Raw genomic sequence first — 15,787 nt, 5'->3', positions numbered from 1 at the left:
GGCCTCCAAATTATCTAGGCCGGCCCTGGTGTATCTATATCTCACTGTTACGCTTTTTTTTTATCATGTAATCAATGATGGTGAACGCCAGAAGCAATAAAACCAGCTGATACACTAAGTGATTGAAACCACACAAAATATCGACCGAATACCAGATCAAGTTATATACTTTTATTATCAAACTAAAAGATTGACCAACAATATCCTAAAAGATGGCTTGGTGGCTGAGCGGTAAAACAGTTGGCTTCCGAACCGAGGGGTATAGAGTTTGAATCCCATTGAAGCCTGGGTTTCTTTTTATTTCGGAGTTTTTATTGGGTTTTTGCCTTTAGATGGGGAAAAGTAGAGACGTTGGTCGTTGTGCTGGCCACTTGACACCCTCGTTAACCGTGGGCCATAGAAACGGATGAGCTTTACATCATCTGCCATATATAGATCATAGTGTCTAAAAGAGGAAACTCTACTTTTACTTTATCCTAAATGAAAAAAAAATTCTTGTAGCTGGATCGGATGCAAAGTATGGATTTAAAAAAAAAATTAAATGTGTACCTTACCTTAAAAAGTAAAACTCGTCTTGTAAGTCAGAAGTTAATTCTAACTCAACATGTACACTTTGTACATCAGTGTTTTATGTGTCACATGCTGCGAACAGATGTACACAAACTTTTCAATGGCATCCGTACATTTGAATACAAAAAACATACCCAGACACACCTTCCCGGGCACTTTGACCCATTTCTTGTCATCTCACGTCTGCCATTGAACGACACGGCATTTTGTTTATTAGGTTACGTCCTGAAATCATGTTCCGTGAACTCATGCTGGTTAAATATATAAAGTTATAAGGGCGTTGGATAATTGGTACTAATGTTTCCCCTCACCCCTTTTCCCAAACACAATAACCAAAAAAAAAAATCAATTATTTCTTGTGGTATATATTCGATTGACTATGTTTCAATTTAAAAGAAAAAACGTACTAAAGATCCGATTGTGTACTTTTAAACGCACGCATGCACATGAAAAACACATTACCACAAATACCTCCACTGGCGAATACAAAAGAGTAGGGTGCGGTAAGGGCGATCGATTTTTTATGGAGAAATCACGTAATTTATGTACATAGTTAATTACTTATCGTAATAATATATACTAATTATTTATATTATTATTATTTATATTTTAACCAATGTCTATGCTAATGCCGCCTTCCTGTAGTATGTCAGCCGATTCCTTGGGGTGGCGGGGGATGGCTTAATTTTTTGTGAACAAGATTAGTCAAAAATATTTTCTTTACGAGTATTTTTAGTCTCGGGACACACATTGGAGATTTAAAGAAGACGAAAAGAAAACATTGTCTTTGGTTTAGTCAGCCTCAGATGTGTCAAAATATTCAGGTCGCAACTGGGTCTGTGTATGTCAAACACTGCACTCATCCTTAACCTTCGGAATCGAAGACATTGCCAGCATTCATTATTATTGATATTTTAATTAATCCATGTGTATAATATGCCGCACCTCACTCTAATCTCAAATTCAATTATTCTTACATATAAAATTTGTTTATCAGTATCAGGTTGGACCGTGGGATGAGCGGGAGATGCAATCACCTCCTCGGCAGGTCCTTTCTTTTGTGGGGGAGCGTATTTCGGTAGAGAAATTGCACAATTTGATTAAGAAATTAAAGAAGAAAGCAGAGGCGTAACTAGGTATGTGCGAATGGCGTGGGCCGTACGGGGCATCAACTTGTTTGGTCATCATAATTTTACCCAATATTTAGCTTTTGAACTAGAGATCCTGATTATCAGTCTGCGTTTAAAAAGACCGTCCCTGTCAGACGGATTTATTGGCTCTGAATACCTCATCCTAGACAGTGAAGTATTAAAACAAACCCTGGGTATCATGAAGGATGTGGTGAAGGATGTGGTGAAGGATTGGAAGGACGAAGACAATTTCTTGGTGAACTTACTACCCAGTTATATTTTTTTTAATCTGGCCTACTTGAGTCGTAGAATGAATAGGGTTCATCTCGTAGAACCCTTGTTCCTGTGACTGTGGAGCTCTATTCTTGAGAGACATTCCCGTCCACACGTATCGCAGGTTAAAGTGGCATTCCCTTTGGCATACTTTTTTTTCCAGAGCTCTGCAAATGTTGGCGAGAAGGTGATGTGTCACAGGACCTGGGGGAATGCTAAGATCGTTATCATCTACAAGAACAAAGGTCACAGAAGCGATTGCAACAATTTTAGGTGAATTTCCTTCTTAAGTATGGTAGGCAAAGTCCGAATGATAGCCTACTAGCCAGGCTACAAACACTCGCTGATCGGGTCTACCCAGAATCACAATGTGACTTTCACTCTAGGGAGATCTACTATTGACATGACATTCTCTCTTCGTCAACTACAGGAACATGCAGAGATTAAAGGATATCTTTGTACATTGCCTTTGTTGACCTGTACTACCCAATTCAGAGCAATGACAAACGAATTTATTTGGTATCGATGGAAAATCAAGTGATAAGGCAAACAATACGGCAAGTAAAATAAGCCAAACATTTCGCGATCACATGACGACCTAACATCTGGATCCAACTTAAATCTAGTGGTACACCCTCATGGACACTGACACTGAAAGTCCTTCATCGAAATTAAAGATAATCATTACCTTTGTAGTGTGTGATTGACTGGGGAGAAACTGGGCTTCAAATATTTCAGCGGTCACAGAAATTGTTTAATTTGGTGTCAGAAGTCTTGGATATTACCTATATGCAACAGAAGCTATGGCCTAGGGACCCCACCACAATAGGTGAATTGGGGAGGGTGCGGAGAATTTATGCGCGTTTTTTTTTTCTTTGCCATTGATTAACTTTACACTGTTCTGTGCCTGATAATCGATAGTATTAAATGTCGATCTAGAAGATGAAGCGAGAACACAGGTGAAAATCTAATTGCTAGAAATCAAATATTGTATTGTCTCCCCTGAAATCTAGACACTCTAATCTATGTCAGAAATCTCCTTCTTGCTAGAGGCAAGACTAAAACCTAACCTCGCTAGAAAAAACTTGGCGATAAAATCTCCTGTAAACCGAAGCCAACAGAGAATCAATGATGTAAAAGATGTAGGTTGAAATATTGAATGTTAGTCTAGTTACCAACTAAAAGTTAAAGAAGTGGATGTTAATAATAGTTTAAAAAATGTATAGTACATCTAACAAAATTATATACACTATGGGGCAGATGATGTAAAAGTCAACTGTTTCCTTGCCCAACTGTCAACGAGAAGGGTGTCATGTTGCCAGCACAAGGATCAACAGTTTTCGCCAGATACTCATGTAGAGTTGGATGGACTGAGAAGTATCCTCGGTATCACATTCAAAGATCGCATCACAAGATTAGAGGCAGGGTTACTACGGCGATTGGACCCCATGATGACCTGCTATCGTAAAAAAAAAAAACGCAAACTAAAAATCTATGGCTATATTACAAGGTCTTCGGGGATCGCAAAGACCTTCCTTCAGTGAACAGTACCAGGAAAAAGAAGAAGAGGTAGACACAGAAAGTGATGGGAAGACAACTTCAAAGTTGATAATAATGAATGCTGGCAATGTCTTCGATTCCGAAGGTTAAGGATGAGTGCAGTGTTTGACATACACAGACCCAGTTGCGACCTGAATATTTTGACACATCTGAGGCTGACTAAACCAAAGACAACGTTTTCTTTTCGTCTTTTTTAAATCTCAAATGTGTGTCCCATCTAAGACAAAAGACAGAGAGGTATGGAGAAAGAATGTGGGCGAATCTTGCATGGTGTCCCAACAGTCGAACGGACTAAGTGATAGGTAAGGTAAGGTAAGAACTCAGAGGCTTCTTAAAACTTTTGAAATTCAAAATCCCAGCCTTTTAAATGAGATTCAAACCCGAGACCTCTAGGTTTGGAAGCCAAACGCTGTAACGCTCAACCACCATGCCGACATGTTAATAACAGACTGTCGAGTTACTGTCAAGTTTAACACAAAGGTCAAGTTTGTTTTGCTGGAGCAGATGTATCTTCAAATTTTAAATATGCTCTTTCTTGTTTCGTGTGTATAACTTGACCTGAAAATGCATAGAGCAATAGGACAATCCGAAATGAGAATTCCAAGCACTTTACTCAATAAATCCAATACGAATATACGAATAACTTCAATAAATATATTTATTAAGCCAAACCAATAATATTAAACAAGCCATATATATATATATATATATATTAAATATAATAGTTCGAGCTCTTTTTCTTTTACATCTAATTTAAAAATACTAACACAAAATTTTTTAAAATTTCTTTCCAATTTTTTTATATTATTCCTCTATTCAGCTTGTACATTCATGGAAACTGGGTGTGTGAACGCGGTTCTCGAAAACGGCTCTAATGGTTTTCGAAATTCCTATAAATGTGAAAGTGGGTTTGAATTTTATTTTGGGAGTTTAAGGCCACCACTAGTAAACATGTAAATCTTCGCGCGCGTTAGCTCGCGTGAAAAAAAAAGTGATACAATCTCGTGGTAGATCTAATAAGAATAGCCAATTCCGCATTGACGCACTGATTTATATAATAATTATTATTTTTTGCTTCAGAGGGGGAAATGCGTATTTTCAGATGTCAAACCGTACTCGCGTATTTTCGTGTCCATTTGCATACTAAATACGCAAGTAAGATGCGTACTTGTAGGCAACTCTGATTTAGAGCTTTATCAAGGGTAAATCCGACCCTGCTGGTCATGACTGTCATGCATGTTAATTAGAGATTTAAACTCTACTAACTCGTTGGTTTTCCTGACTGATTTAGGCAACCCCTTCCATGATCTAATGGCACTATGGAATCATTGACAATCGTATGAGATATAAATAGAGAAGAAGTCTTAGGAGCTGAAATTCAAACATGTAATAGGAATACATGCAATAGGAATATTTATTCAAGAAAAAAAATCAGACATGAAATTGTATTGGATTGTGTTCGTGTTTATTTTGCATCTATTTTCATAATTTAATTCGTGAATAGTTCTGAATATTCATAATCTCTAAGACCATCAGGTGTTGCATAAACTGACGAGCTCAAGCTGTCTAAATAACTTTTCGATTCGGCTGGACTAAATCGGGACTCACATATCAACCAGAAGTATTTATACGGAAATGCTTCAGTAACCGTTGAACAGATTGCATAACGCTTTGGTATGTATTGATTTGAAAAGAAACGACACGAGTCCTACGCCTCACAAAATATCTTCCATACTACAACGACACATTTGACTTGACAGCTGTTTCAATTCTTTAAAAATGGAATTAGGAACTTTCTAGATCAAATCTGAATGATTTTACATACACATATACACACATGTACACATACCTCATTTGGTTAATGGTGTGGATACCCGTGTCCTTCACGTCACTTGCTCACTATCAAGGATTATTTTAGGAATGAAAATATGGTTTGGTAGATTTTGAATTATACCGAAAGATAAAAATAAACAGTGCATGCATTACACGATATAACATCAATGTAAAGGTTTTAGAATTAGTTAAGATTTGTTTTTACAACATAGTTAGCCTTGGGTATACTAAATGGCCTAATTAAATAGATTGTAGCCTTAGAAATATATTTTAAATATGATTCTCGTCGTTCGAAATAATTCGCCTTTACAGCTGTCATAAAGATTACTAAAAATTGTCTTTTTTTTTTCTTTTATATTGAAACCTAAATAATAGTAAAAATACCTTTACTATCTTTTAGGAAATCTGTCTTACAATTTGTGCACTTCATACAACAAAACTTTAAATCGGTTGAAGACGAAAGATGGGTATATGTTGTGTATGTTGCCTAATACTTACTATGACGCTTAATTTAGTTTTCCTCAGAAAATTGAATTGAATTTAGTGGTTTGATTAATTTGCATAAATGTTTGACTGTTACAAAAGTACAATCATTTCATTTAACTGAGATGGTAACAGATGTTATTCTTCACATTGTATTTCCTACTTACGTTTGGGGGTTGAGTGACGCTGTAAGAAATAATTCCAACACGTTTCAAACAAACAAGACGAACTGAATGAAGACTTGGATTCAAAGTGTTTTTTTTTTTGTCCAATCACCAGATGGTCTTGTCATAATCCGCGTCTGATACAAACTTATGTCCTATTGATTTCTTTTTTAAACTGATGTGTGACACTTGCAAAGTAAAGAAACCTCTGACACTAGAAAAGACGTTGAAATCATTGCATCATTCCCAACTACTCTCTCTCTCTCTTTCTCTCTCTTTCTCTTTCTCAGTCACTTTTTCTTTCTCAGTCTCTCTTTTTCTCTCTCTTTCTCAGTTTCTCTCTTACCCTCTCTCTTTCTTTCTCTTTCTCAGTCCCTCTTTTTCTCTTTCTTAGTCTCTCTCTCTTTTTCTTCTTCATTCTCTCACTTTCTTAGTCTCTCTCTTTCTCTCCCTTACTCAGTCTTTCTCTTTCTCGGTCTCTTATCCTAATGAAATGGGTAGCACATTTTCTCATTCATCCATCAAAGGGAAATGGAACAATGGATATGTGCTTACAACAAATTAATTCTCTTTGGCATTTCGCCTTTTAAAAACATTCTCTGACATTTAACAATGACTCTGCCACTAAATAAATTGTGTTTAAATGTGAACCCAAGAGCCTCATCAAAGAGACGGGATACATAAATGGAGTGCACACTTTCAACATCCGATGGCCATGAACAGGGAAATTATATTTCTAAATCTAGTCTTTTTGTTGACTTACTTCCCTCTAAGTACTGTTTTCGCCTGACACACACACACAAGGAATTTATTGATGACATAATGTACTGTTTATAACTTGTGAATTGTTCCGAATAGAGAAAGCTGTTGCACGTGGATTTATAGTGGTTAATAGTGGGTGCAGTCCGTCCGGTCAGAACTTGAGTAATGGTTAGTGTATGCCTCTTGTTCAATGTCTTCGCTCGAGGCTGTCTTAAGTTTTGGAAGACGGAAGACGGACAGACAATGAAAACACAACATCAAGGTATAGGCAGACTTTAGAGGAGACGAGGAGACAGACAGACAATGACAACACAACATCAAGGTATAGGCAGACTTTAGAGGAGACGAGGAGACAGACAGACAATGACAACACAACATCAAGGTATAGGCAGACTTTAGAGGAGACGAGGAGACAGACAGACAATGACAACACAACATCAAGGTATAGGCAGACTTTAGAGGAGACAGACAGACAATGAAAACACAACATCAAGGTATAGGCAGACTTTAGAGGAGACGAGGAGACAGACAGACAATGACAACACAACATCAAGGTATAGGCAGACTTTAGAGGAGACAGACAGACAATGACAACACAACATCAAGGTATAGGCAGACTTTAGAGGAGACAGACAGACAATGAAAACACAACATCAAGGTATAGGCAGACTTTAGAGGAGACGAGAAGACAGACAGACAATGAAAACACAACATCAAGGTATAGGCAGACTTTAGAGGAAACGAGGAGACAGAGAAGAAAGACAAATAAAAGTGTATTCAGATGACTTGTGTTGTCTTGCTACACCGTCAGACTCATAAGCGAAGTCGAGAGGCCAAGTGCGTTTGAAATTGGCTTGGTTGGCTACCTAGAAGGGGGCTCGAGGTTCGACACCCGACTCGGGCAGAGTTGTGTTTACTGAGCACCTAAAGGCAGCACGGAAAACCAACTCCTAGATACCCCCCCCCCACTGGTCCACAAATGAGATTGGACCAAAAGCGCTCTGAGCATGCTATAAGCATGAAAGTAGCGCTAAATAAAAAAGCTATAAATATAACATGTGAAAGTGATACAATTGTTTCTACCTGTTTACCTGTATATTTTATCTATGTTAAAAGAGCTGTTGAAAGTAAAAAAAGAACCACCCTCGCACAGGATTTACACACAACTTCCTGTTGACTCTTTCAAGACTCACTCACTCACTCACATGACTCACAAAGGAATCAAAGAAGACTTACATAAATTAACACAAGTGTCGCACCAAGATTCACTCAGGACCTAAAAAAGCACCCACACACGACTCATTAAGTGATCGAGCAAGACTCACACATACCTCACATATACCTCACGCATACCCCACACATACCTCACGCATACCTCACACATACCACACACATATCTCACGCATACCACATACATACCTCACATATACCTCACAAATACCCCACACATACCTCACACATATCTCACACATACCTCACACATACCACATACATATCTCACACATAGCACACACATACCACACACACACCTCACACATACCTCACACAGGACTTACACAGATTTTTTTTTTCACTATAACATTTGAGGGAGTCAACGGTAGCTTAACTGATTTATGTAGATTTTTTTAGTCTCTGTTTTAAACACACAAACAAACAAACAAAAAAGACTTACGACATCCACAGTTCAATGCTGCAAATTTGAAGCGCCATGCTACGCCAGGATGTCGTCATAATAACACGGGTCACCGACCACAAGGCTATCCCTCTATATCTGGTCCCAATGACAAAGTCTAACGCCAGTCTGTTAAGGAACGCAGTCGATTATACCTGTCTCCAGTGACGCTGATCATATAAACAAAAACCTAGATGGCTGAGTGGATAAATGTTTGTCACCTATGAGCTGAAGCCAACACGATCAGGTTTGGGGCGGAGTCCAGACTATAGAAGAGAGGTGCACACAGGCGCTTCCTCCGATTGCAAAATCATAAATAGAAAGGAATAAATTCTGTGTATACAACAAAAATTGGAAGTTCTAAATATAGATCTAGTGTTAACGATCTACGAATAGATATATAAAGTAACGATCTACGAATATATATATAAAGTAACGATCTACGAATATATATATAAAGTTACGTTCTACGAATAGATAGTTCACACTAGATCTATATTTAGAACTTCCACCTACCCTTACTCCTGATTTGATTTCCTAAGGTATTATAATCGTAAACTAAAATGGGAATGATCACACAACAAATCTCACTGTCTAGGTCTGGACGTTGAAGTTTGTGTACAATAGCTGTAGAGATAACGAAAGTTCAAGATACGCTCGAGGTGAAAAGGAAGGAGCCAGACTCCAAGGTTGCAGCTAAAATACTTTATATTTATTTTTTTTTAAATAACGTTTTTAATAGAAAAATAAAGTGTCTTATGGTCTAGGTTTGGTCTCTCTAGTTACAACAAGTGAAGTATAAAATAATCCTATGAAAAAAAATAAAACCAAGAATATATGAGAACTTAAAACTATTTCTATAAAAATGTAGAAGTTATTTTCTTATTTTCAAAGAACATAATTTGTTACCAATAATTAATTGATTAATTGGTTAATTTTGTTTTTATTGTTTCTTTATTTCTATTAGGTACAATAAATAGTTGTTTTAGGTTTCAACTTGATCCAAGAATGGTTGTGGGGAAACTAACGTGTATTATTATCTAATGGTGACAAAACCCGACATATTTAACCATATTTGTGAATACTGAATGATTAATTTACCTTGTTGCTATCAAACAAAATAATTAAAAAACAATAATTAATGAACTAATTGGTTAATTTTTTTATTCATTCATGTCTTGTCTACACTAATGAATAATTTTGCAAAGTTTCAACTTGATCCGAGAATGGGTGTGGGAGAAATAACGTGTTCAAACTTTTTACCAGACAGAAAGACATACTGGCAGAGTTGACAAAACTTTGTAAAAAAGAAATTCAACTTAAGATCTAGACTAAAGGAATCGGAGCGAACAAGACTAGCAGAAAATCTTTCCTTTTTTTGTTTTGTTTTTAAAAAAACATTAAAATTAGCCTTGAAGTTTCAATGTGTTTGTAAATGCGCTAAGTAAAGGAAGATGACTCAATAGTGAAATCAAGGAGTGTATTTTTGTAAAAATGTAAAAAAAAAATGTTTATGACATTGTCTTGAAAGAGCCTAGTTCTTTACCAGTCACATTCTAGAGAGTGGGCTGTTGTAGGATTGTTTTTGTTAAACTGACTATTCAATCACAGGGAGACCTTGAAAAGTTCTATAAAGTAGTCAGTGAAAGTCAATTAATGGCTTCGAATGAAATTATAAATCCCAGATTTAATTTTTATGAAAAATACACAGACTAAAATTATTTTTATTGGATTTTTCGTCAATGGTCATTTTTGCTAGATCAAGATGAGATTAAGACAAATTGATATTTTACGTGTCGGCAGAAAGGAGGTAAAGAAGTTTGGAAATTCATAGCAACATTATAAATAGCTAAACTTAGAAAATGTGTCTGCCTGTTTGGTATGCGCTCTAAACTGTCGTCTCGATTCTCCAGGGTTTGAACCCTGACCGCCGCCATCTTCTTTATTGCAGGTTTGGGATAGAATGTAATAATCTTCACTTTTCAATTCAATCTGAAACATGTAAAACAAAACAAAACAATGTTACCTTAATAGCTTTTGCGTAACCTTAAATTGATTGATATTTAAAGACTAATTAGTCGGTGGTTAAACAATTTTGTCAGCTATCGTAGTTCTAATGGTAGCGTTGATTGATTGTAGCTATTCTCCTGTATAGTTATAAAGGACCTCTGTAGTATAACCATTCATAATTGTTATAGATATGTCTGGTCGTGTGGTATGTTGTGAAACAAATTCTATTTTGTAGATCTACATAGCCGTATAATTATATTCTTGATTTGACTTTTAAAAGTACAAAGCTTTTCAACTTTGGTTACATGTACTGCTGGTGGTACTTCCAACTATGACAAGTGGTTCTCGTGTGGTCATTTATTTTTCACAAATTGATGTCTCGATTGTTCCTTTTTTCGTCTTTTTATACTTTTCCATCTAATCTCTATAGCAGCTTTTCTCAAAGTGTGGCGCTGGGGGGCACGGCTTCCAACCTGAACTTTGCCGGTCAATGTACTTTACAAAAGACAAAATAAAATGTATTTTCTTTGTAATTATATAGCCAGGCTTGAGCATTAACAAAAATGACTTTGTTAAAAATTTTTTTTTTTTTTTTATGTTACTTGATAGAAATTCGACCATTTTGACCCAAAACAGTCGAGTGGGAGACGCGTTTTGACATTCCTTACTGACAAAATTTTAAGTCGATATTGTTACAGACGCCTGTCTTTAAAAGTCCTACTTAGACCATGCAACAACTTCTTTTACTTCATTGTTTTCTTTTTTATTTCGTATAAGTTCTGGTAAGGCTTTCTGAGCTTCGAACTGAAGTGCCTATCTCTTCTTAAATGATTCGTCATCCATTGCAGAGAAGTTCGAAGATTTGCAATGAATGTATCACCATGGGAAGATTGTAGGCATGTTATAAAATGAAATGAGCTGAACAGGGCTCCCACTCCGCATACAAAATTTCCACAACGGAAGATAATGTTTCAGCTTTACATAAAGAACATTTCTTACTGGATAAATCTGGTCAGAAATGGAATGTTGAAATGGTTTCCGGTGGCCTCTAAATTTCTAGCAATGCTCTTGATATATGTGAGACCCAGAAAGTTATTATCAACCTCTGAACAAGATTAATTTGTATCATTTTTCCCATTTTTCTTCTCAGATAATCACGCATATGACTTTTTACTTCATAGACTCTTGTATATCGCTCAATTTCCTAAATAATTAAATTAAACATTCTAATTCCTATATTAAAACAAGAATGATCTTGTCTGTTTTATTCTATACATTGTATATTGAAACAAGAATGACCTTGATTAATTATACTACCCAGTGTATGTATTTAATAAAGAATGACCTTGGCAGATTTTTACTTCCTGGGTTGTATATTAAAACAAGAATGACCTTGGCTGATGTTATTTGTAATTTCCCTTTTTTTTTCCTTCCTCTGTGCACACCTTCGTACATTTCATTCAGAACTCCCAACCTGATCCATGAACTATGTTTGCCAACAAACCGTTGTGTGACATTTTAAAATATATATGTCAAGGGAGGTAAGATTGGTAACTACAAAGTTTCGCTAATACATTCAGGATTTAGAGAGTAGTGCCCCTTCGTCATTTTTCTCTTTTTCAGTCAAAGAATGTGTTGGGTCGCTGTATGCATGTGTTTCCCAAACTGTGTTTCGCGGAACCCTAGTGTGAATAGGTGTTCCTCGAACTACTAGAATAGCGTAATAAAATAGTAGGCCACAACGTAAATTAATCTCTCAAAAAAATAAGCGTAGTGTTCCGCTAAATATTCAGAGTATGCGAAGTGTCCGTTAGAGAAAATTTTGGGAACCACTGCTGTATGCGTATGAAAAGGGCTGTGAATATTGTTGCCAGGCAAAACAAACAAACATGCTGCCAACTTGATCCGAGATCTAACGAAGGGTCAAAGGTGTTCATCTAGCTCATTAACACCATTAGCTAAGCCATGGCAAGAATGTGTCTAACCACATCAGTGTGGTGTTAAAATATGTCAGGCCAACGTGTTTGGTGGTAGAGTGTGTTTCGGCCCATACTCACTGAACACACAAACATACACTTTTACGTTCTCATCCAGAAAATAGATCAAAATATGAAGCTAGATAAGTGTACAAAAAAAAATTTTATGACATTTTAACACCTTAAAACACACATGCTCACTTACGGGTACACTCTTCTATTTGGTTCACTCTTCTGTTTGGTTCACTCTTCTGTTTGGTTCACTCTTCTGTTTGGTTCACTCTTCTATTTGGTTCACTCTTCTGTTTGGTTCACTCTTCTGTTTGGTTCACTCTTCTATTTGGTTCGCTCTTCTATTTGGTTCACTCTTCTATTTGGTTCACTCATCTATTTGGTTCACTCTTCTAGTTGGTTCACTATTCTAATTGGTTCACTTTTCTAGTTGGTTCACTTTTCTATTTGGTTCACTCTTCTATTTGGTTCACTCATCTATTTGGTTCACTCTTCTAGTTGGTTCACTATTCTAATTGGTTCACTTTTCTAGTTGGTTCACTTTTCTGTTTGGTTCACTTTTCTGTTTGGTTCACTCTTCTATTTGGTTCACTCTTCTATTTGGTTCACTCATCTATTTGGTTCACTCTTCTAGTTGGTTCACTATTCTAATTGGTTCACTTTTCTAGTTGGTTCACTTTTCTGTTTGGTTCACTCTTCTATTTGGTTCACTCTTCTATTTGGTTCACTCTTCTATTTGGTTCACTCATCTATTTGGTTCACTCTTCTAGTTGGTTCACTATTCTAATTGGTTCACTTTTCTGTTTGGTTCACTCTTCTATTTGGTTCACTCTTCTGTTTGGTTTACTCTTCTATTTGGTTCACTCTTCTATTTGGTTCACTCTTCTGTTTGGTTTACTCTTCTGTTTGGTTTACTCTTCTATTTGGTTCACTCTTCTAGTTGGTTCACTCTTCTATTTGGTTCACTCTTCTAGTTGGTTCACTCTTCTAATTGGTTCACTCTTCTGTTTGGTTCACTCTTCTATTTGGTTTACTCTTCTATTTGGTTCACTCTTCTGTTTGGTTCACTCTTCTATTTGGTTCACTCTTCTGTTTGGTTTACTCTTCTGTTTGGTTTACTCTTCTGTTTGGTTTACTCTTCTGTTTGGTTTACTCTTCTGTTTGGTTTACTCTTCTGTTTGGTTTACTCTTCTGTTTGGTTCATTCTTCTATTTGGTTCACTCTTCTGTTTGGTTTACTCTTCTGTTTGGTTTACTCTTCTGTTTGGTTTACTCTTCTGTTTGGTTTACTCTTCTATTTGGTTCACTCTTCTGTTTGGTTTACTCTTCTGTTTGGTTTACTCTTCTGTTTGGTTCACTCTTCTATTTGGTTTACTCTTCTATTTGGTTCACTCTTCTGTTTGGTTCACTCTTCTATTTGGTTCACTCTTTTGTTTGGTTAATTCTTCTGATTGGTTCACTGTTTTATTTGGTTCACTCTTCTAATTGGTTCACTCTTCTAGTTTCTGAGATCTAAACGCGACAGACGGACAGACGCACAGACAGGCTACACAAAACTAATAGCGTCTTTTCCCATTTCGGGGGCGCTAAAATATTTCGTATCGCACAGATTTGTTAGTCTAGAATACTCTTGATCTATTACAAATTTAATAACATGACTGATCCAAACTAATTGATACACGTACACTTAATATAAGCTTTCTTTTTTAAAGTATTTTTTTATGTTTTAAAGGTCACTACTTATTCATTAATAACTCAAGCTTCATTCATAGATTCGCGCATTGGTACAAAAAATTTGCATCTAAGGTCACAATGGTAAAAGTGCCAATGGATCATTATAAAATATATTTTTCATTTATTAACTAACTCATTGAATAGAATCACCAGAGAATGCCCACTACGTCCTCCAAAACTGCTCTCTTTACCAAGAAGCCCATATAAGACACTGGCCCCAAAACACCCCAATAGAAAGAAAATTATATGGAGAGCTCCCTGATTTGGAAACCACTGCCCAGTTCATCTCATGTATTGGTCTAGTCATCTGAACACTCCAACATAACAATGAGAACGAAGGAGAAGAAGAAGAAAATTAAATAGAATACTGATTCAATTGTTGTTTTTAAAAAGCAATTTTGATACGAACTTCGTTTTAGTTATAAGTTTAAAAAGTAACGAAATACTTTTATAGCGCGCAGTTTTGACATATCGTCATTATAGGGGCCTACACTTGACAATCTAAATAAGACTAAATAGAGCCCAGATCTACATATATTTATATATATATATATATATATATATATATATATATATATATATATATATATATATATATGTATATATATAATATATATATATATATATATATATATATATATATATATATATATATATATTGTAATAACTTAAGTGAGGCAACTCAACGAGGACATAGACGTTTATTTACATAGAGACATGACAAACACAAAGGGGCATCTGCCTTGAGTACAGCATCTCCATATTGGCTCTCTACTTGGGCGGAAATCGTTAGTCTCTTATGTCAACATCCGACTTGTCTGGTCACTGATAGTGCGCACCTTCTTTCTGCACTATCTTGGATGGCGGTGCGCATGGCAAAGTCATAACAATATATATATAATAAATGTATTGATAATTTGAACATTAATTATTAAGGCAATAACTTATCTTCGGAGATAGCTTAGGGGTGCAGATTTATTTAAATGTAATGTGTAAACAATAGTATCACATTAAGAAATGAATTGGATACGAACAGAATAGTAGGCCTACACCATTACCCGGTAACAAATGGTCTACTATTCAAGATCATAACATTGGCCTAGGTCTAGTAATGATATGATTAAACGTTTAAATTCATACGAGTTCTAGTCTAGATATAGTAGATTCTTTATCAAGATTATAGAGTATATCTAGTTCTAGATCTAGACTTAGATCTAGGCCTATCTCTAGATCTAGACTTAGATCTAGGCCTAACTCTAGATCTAGACTTAGATCTAGGCCTAACTCTAGATCTAGACTTAGATCTATTTCTAGATCTAGACTTTTTAGATCTATTTCTGGATCTAGACTTAGATCTAAAACTAGGTCTAGATCTACCTAGATCTAGGCCTATGTCTAGTTTGTATGACAAATGACAATGGAGGTATTAATTTTTATTTGCGAGGGGAAAGTCTTTTGTACACAATTGTAGCTTAAAGTAGGTCAAGATTTTTTTTTGCCAATTTATCTAATTCTGTTAGAAGAATTATTAATTTTGAATGTATGAATAAGGTTAATAATTATTATTTTAAAACATATAAGTGTACACTAAATATATATAGAGAGATGC

General features: G+C 35.9%; 1 protein-coding gene across 5 annotated transcripts in view; it reads right to left on the bottom strand.

The window, feature by feature from the left end:
• Window positions 1–8,612, bottom strand: part of LOC106067783 (carbohydrate sulfotransferase 3-like) — a 38,698-nt gene extending 30,086 nt beyond the window's left edge. The window contains exons 1-2 of one of the 5 annotated variants that reach the window (XM_056004583.1): window positions 6,017–6,784; window positions 555–642 (exon numbers count right to left, since the gene is read on the bottom strand). Coding sequence is in view for 1 of the 5 variants with exons in the window: in XM_056004582.1 (XP_055860557.1) it covers window positions 8,448–8,506 (59 nt within the window). In the remaining 4 variants the exon portion in view is untranslated. The other 4 variants (XM_056004582.1, XM_056004584.1, XM_056004586.1 and 1 more) reach the window with 4 other exon arrangements.
• Window positions 8,613–15,787: the final 7,175 nt, after the last annotated feature.

The sequence above is a fragment of the Biomphalaria glabrata genome, chromosome 11 (genome assembly GCF_947242115.1).
Source record: "Biomphalaria glabrata chromosome 11, xgBioGlab47.1, whole genome shotgun sequence".
Lineage (NCBI taxonomy): Eukaryota > Metazoa > Mollusca > Gastropoda > Planorbidae > Biomphalaria > Biomphalaria glabrata.
Note: the sequence above shows the minus strand (reverse complement) of the source record. Positions and strands in the feature narration are given on the sequence as shown.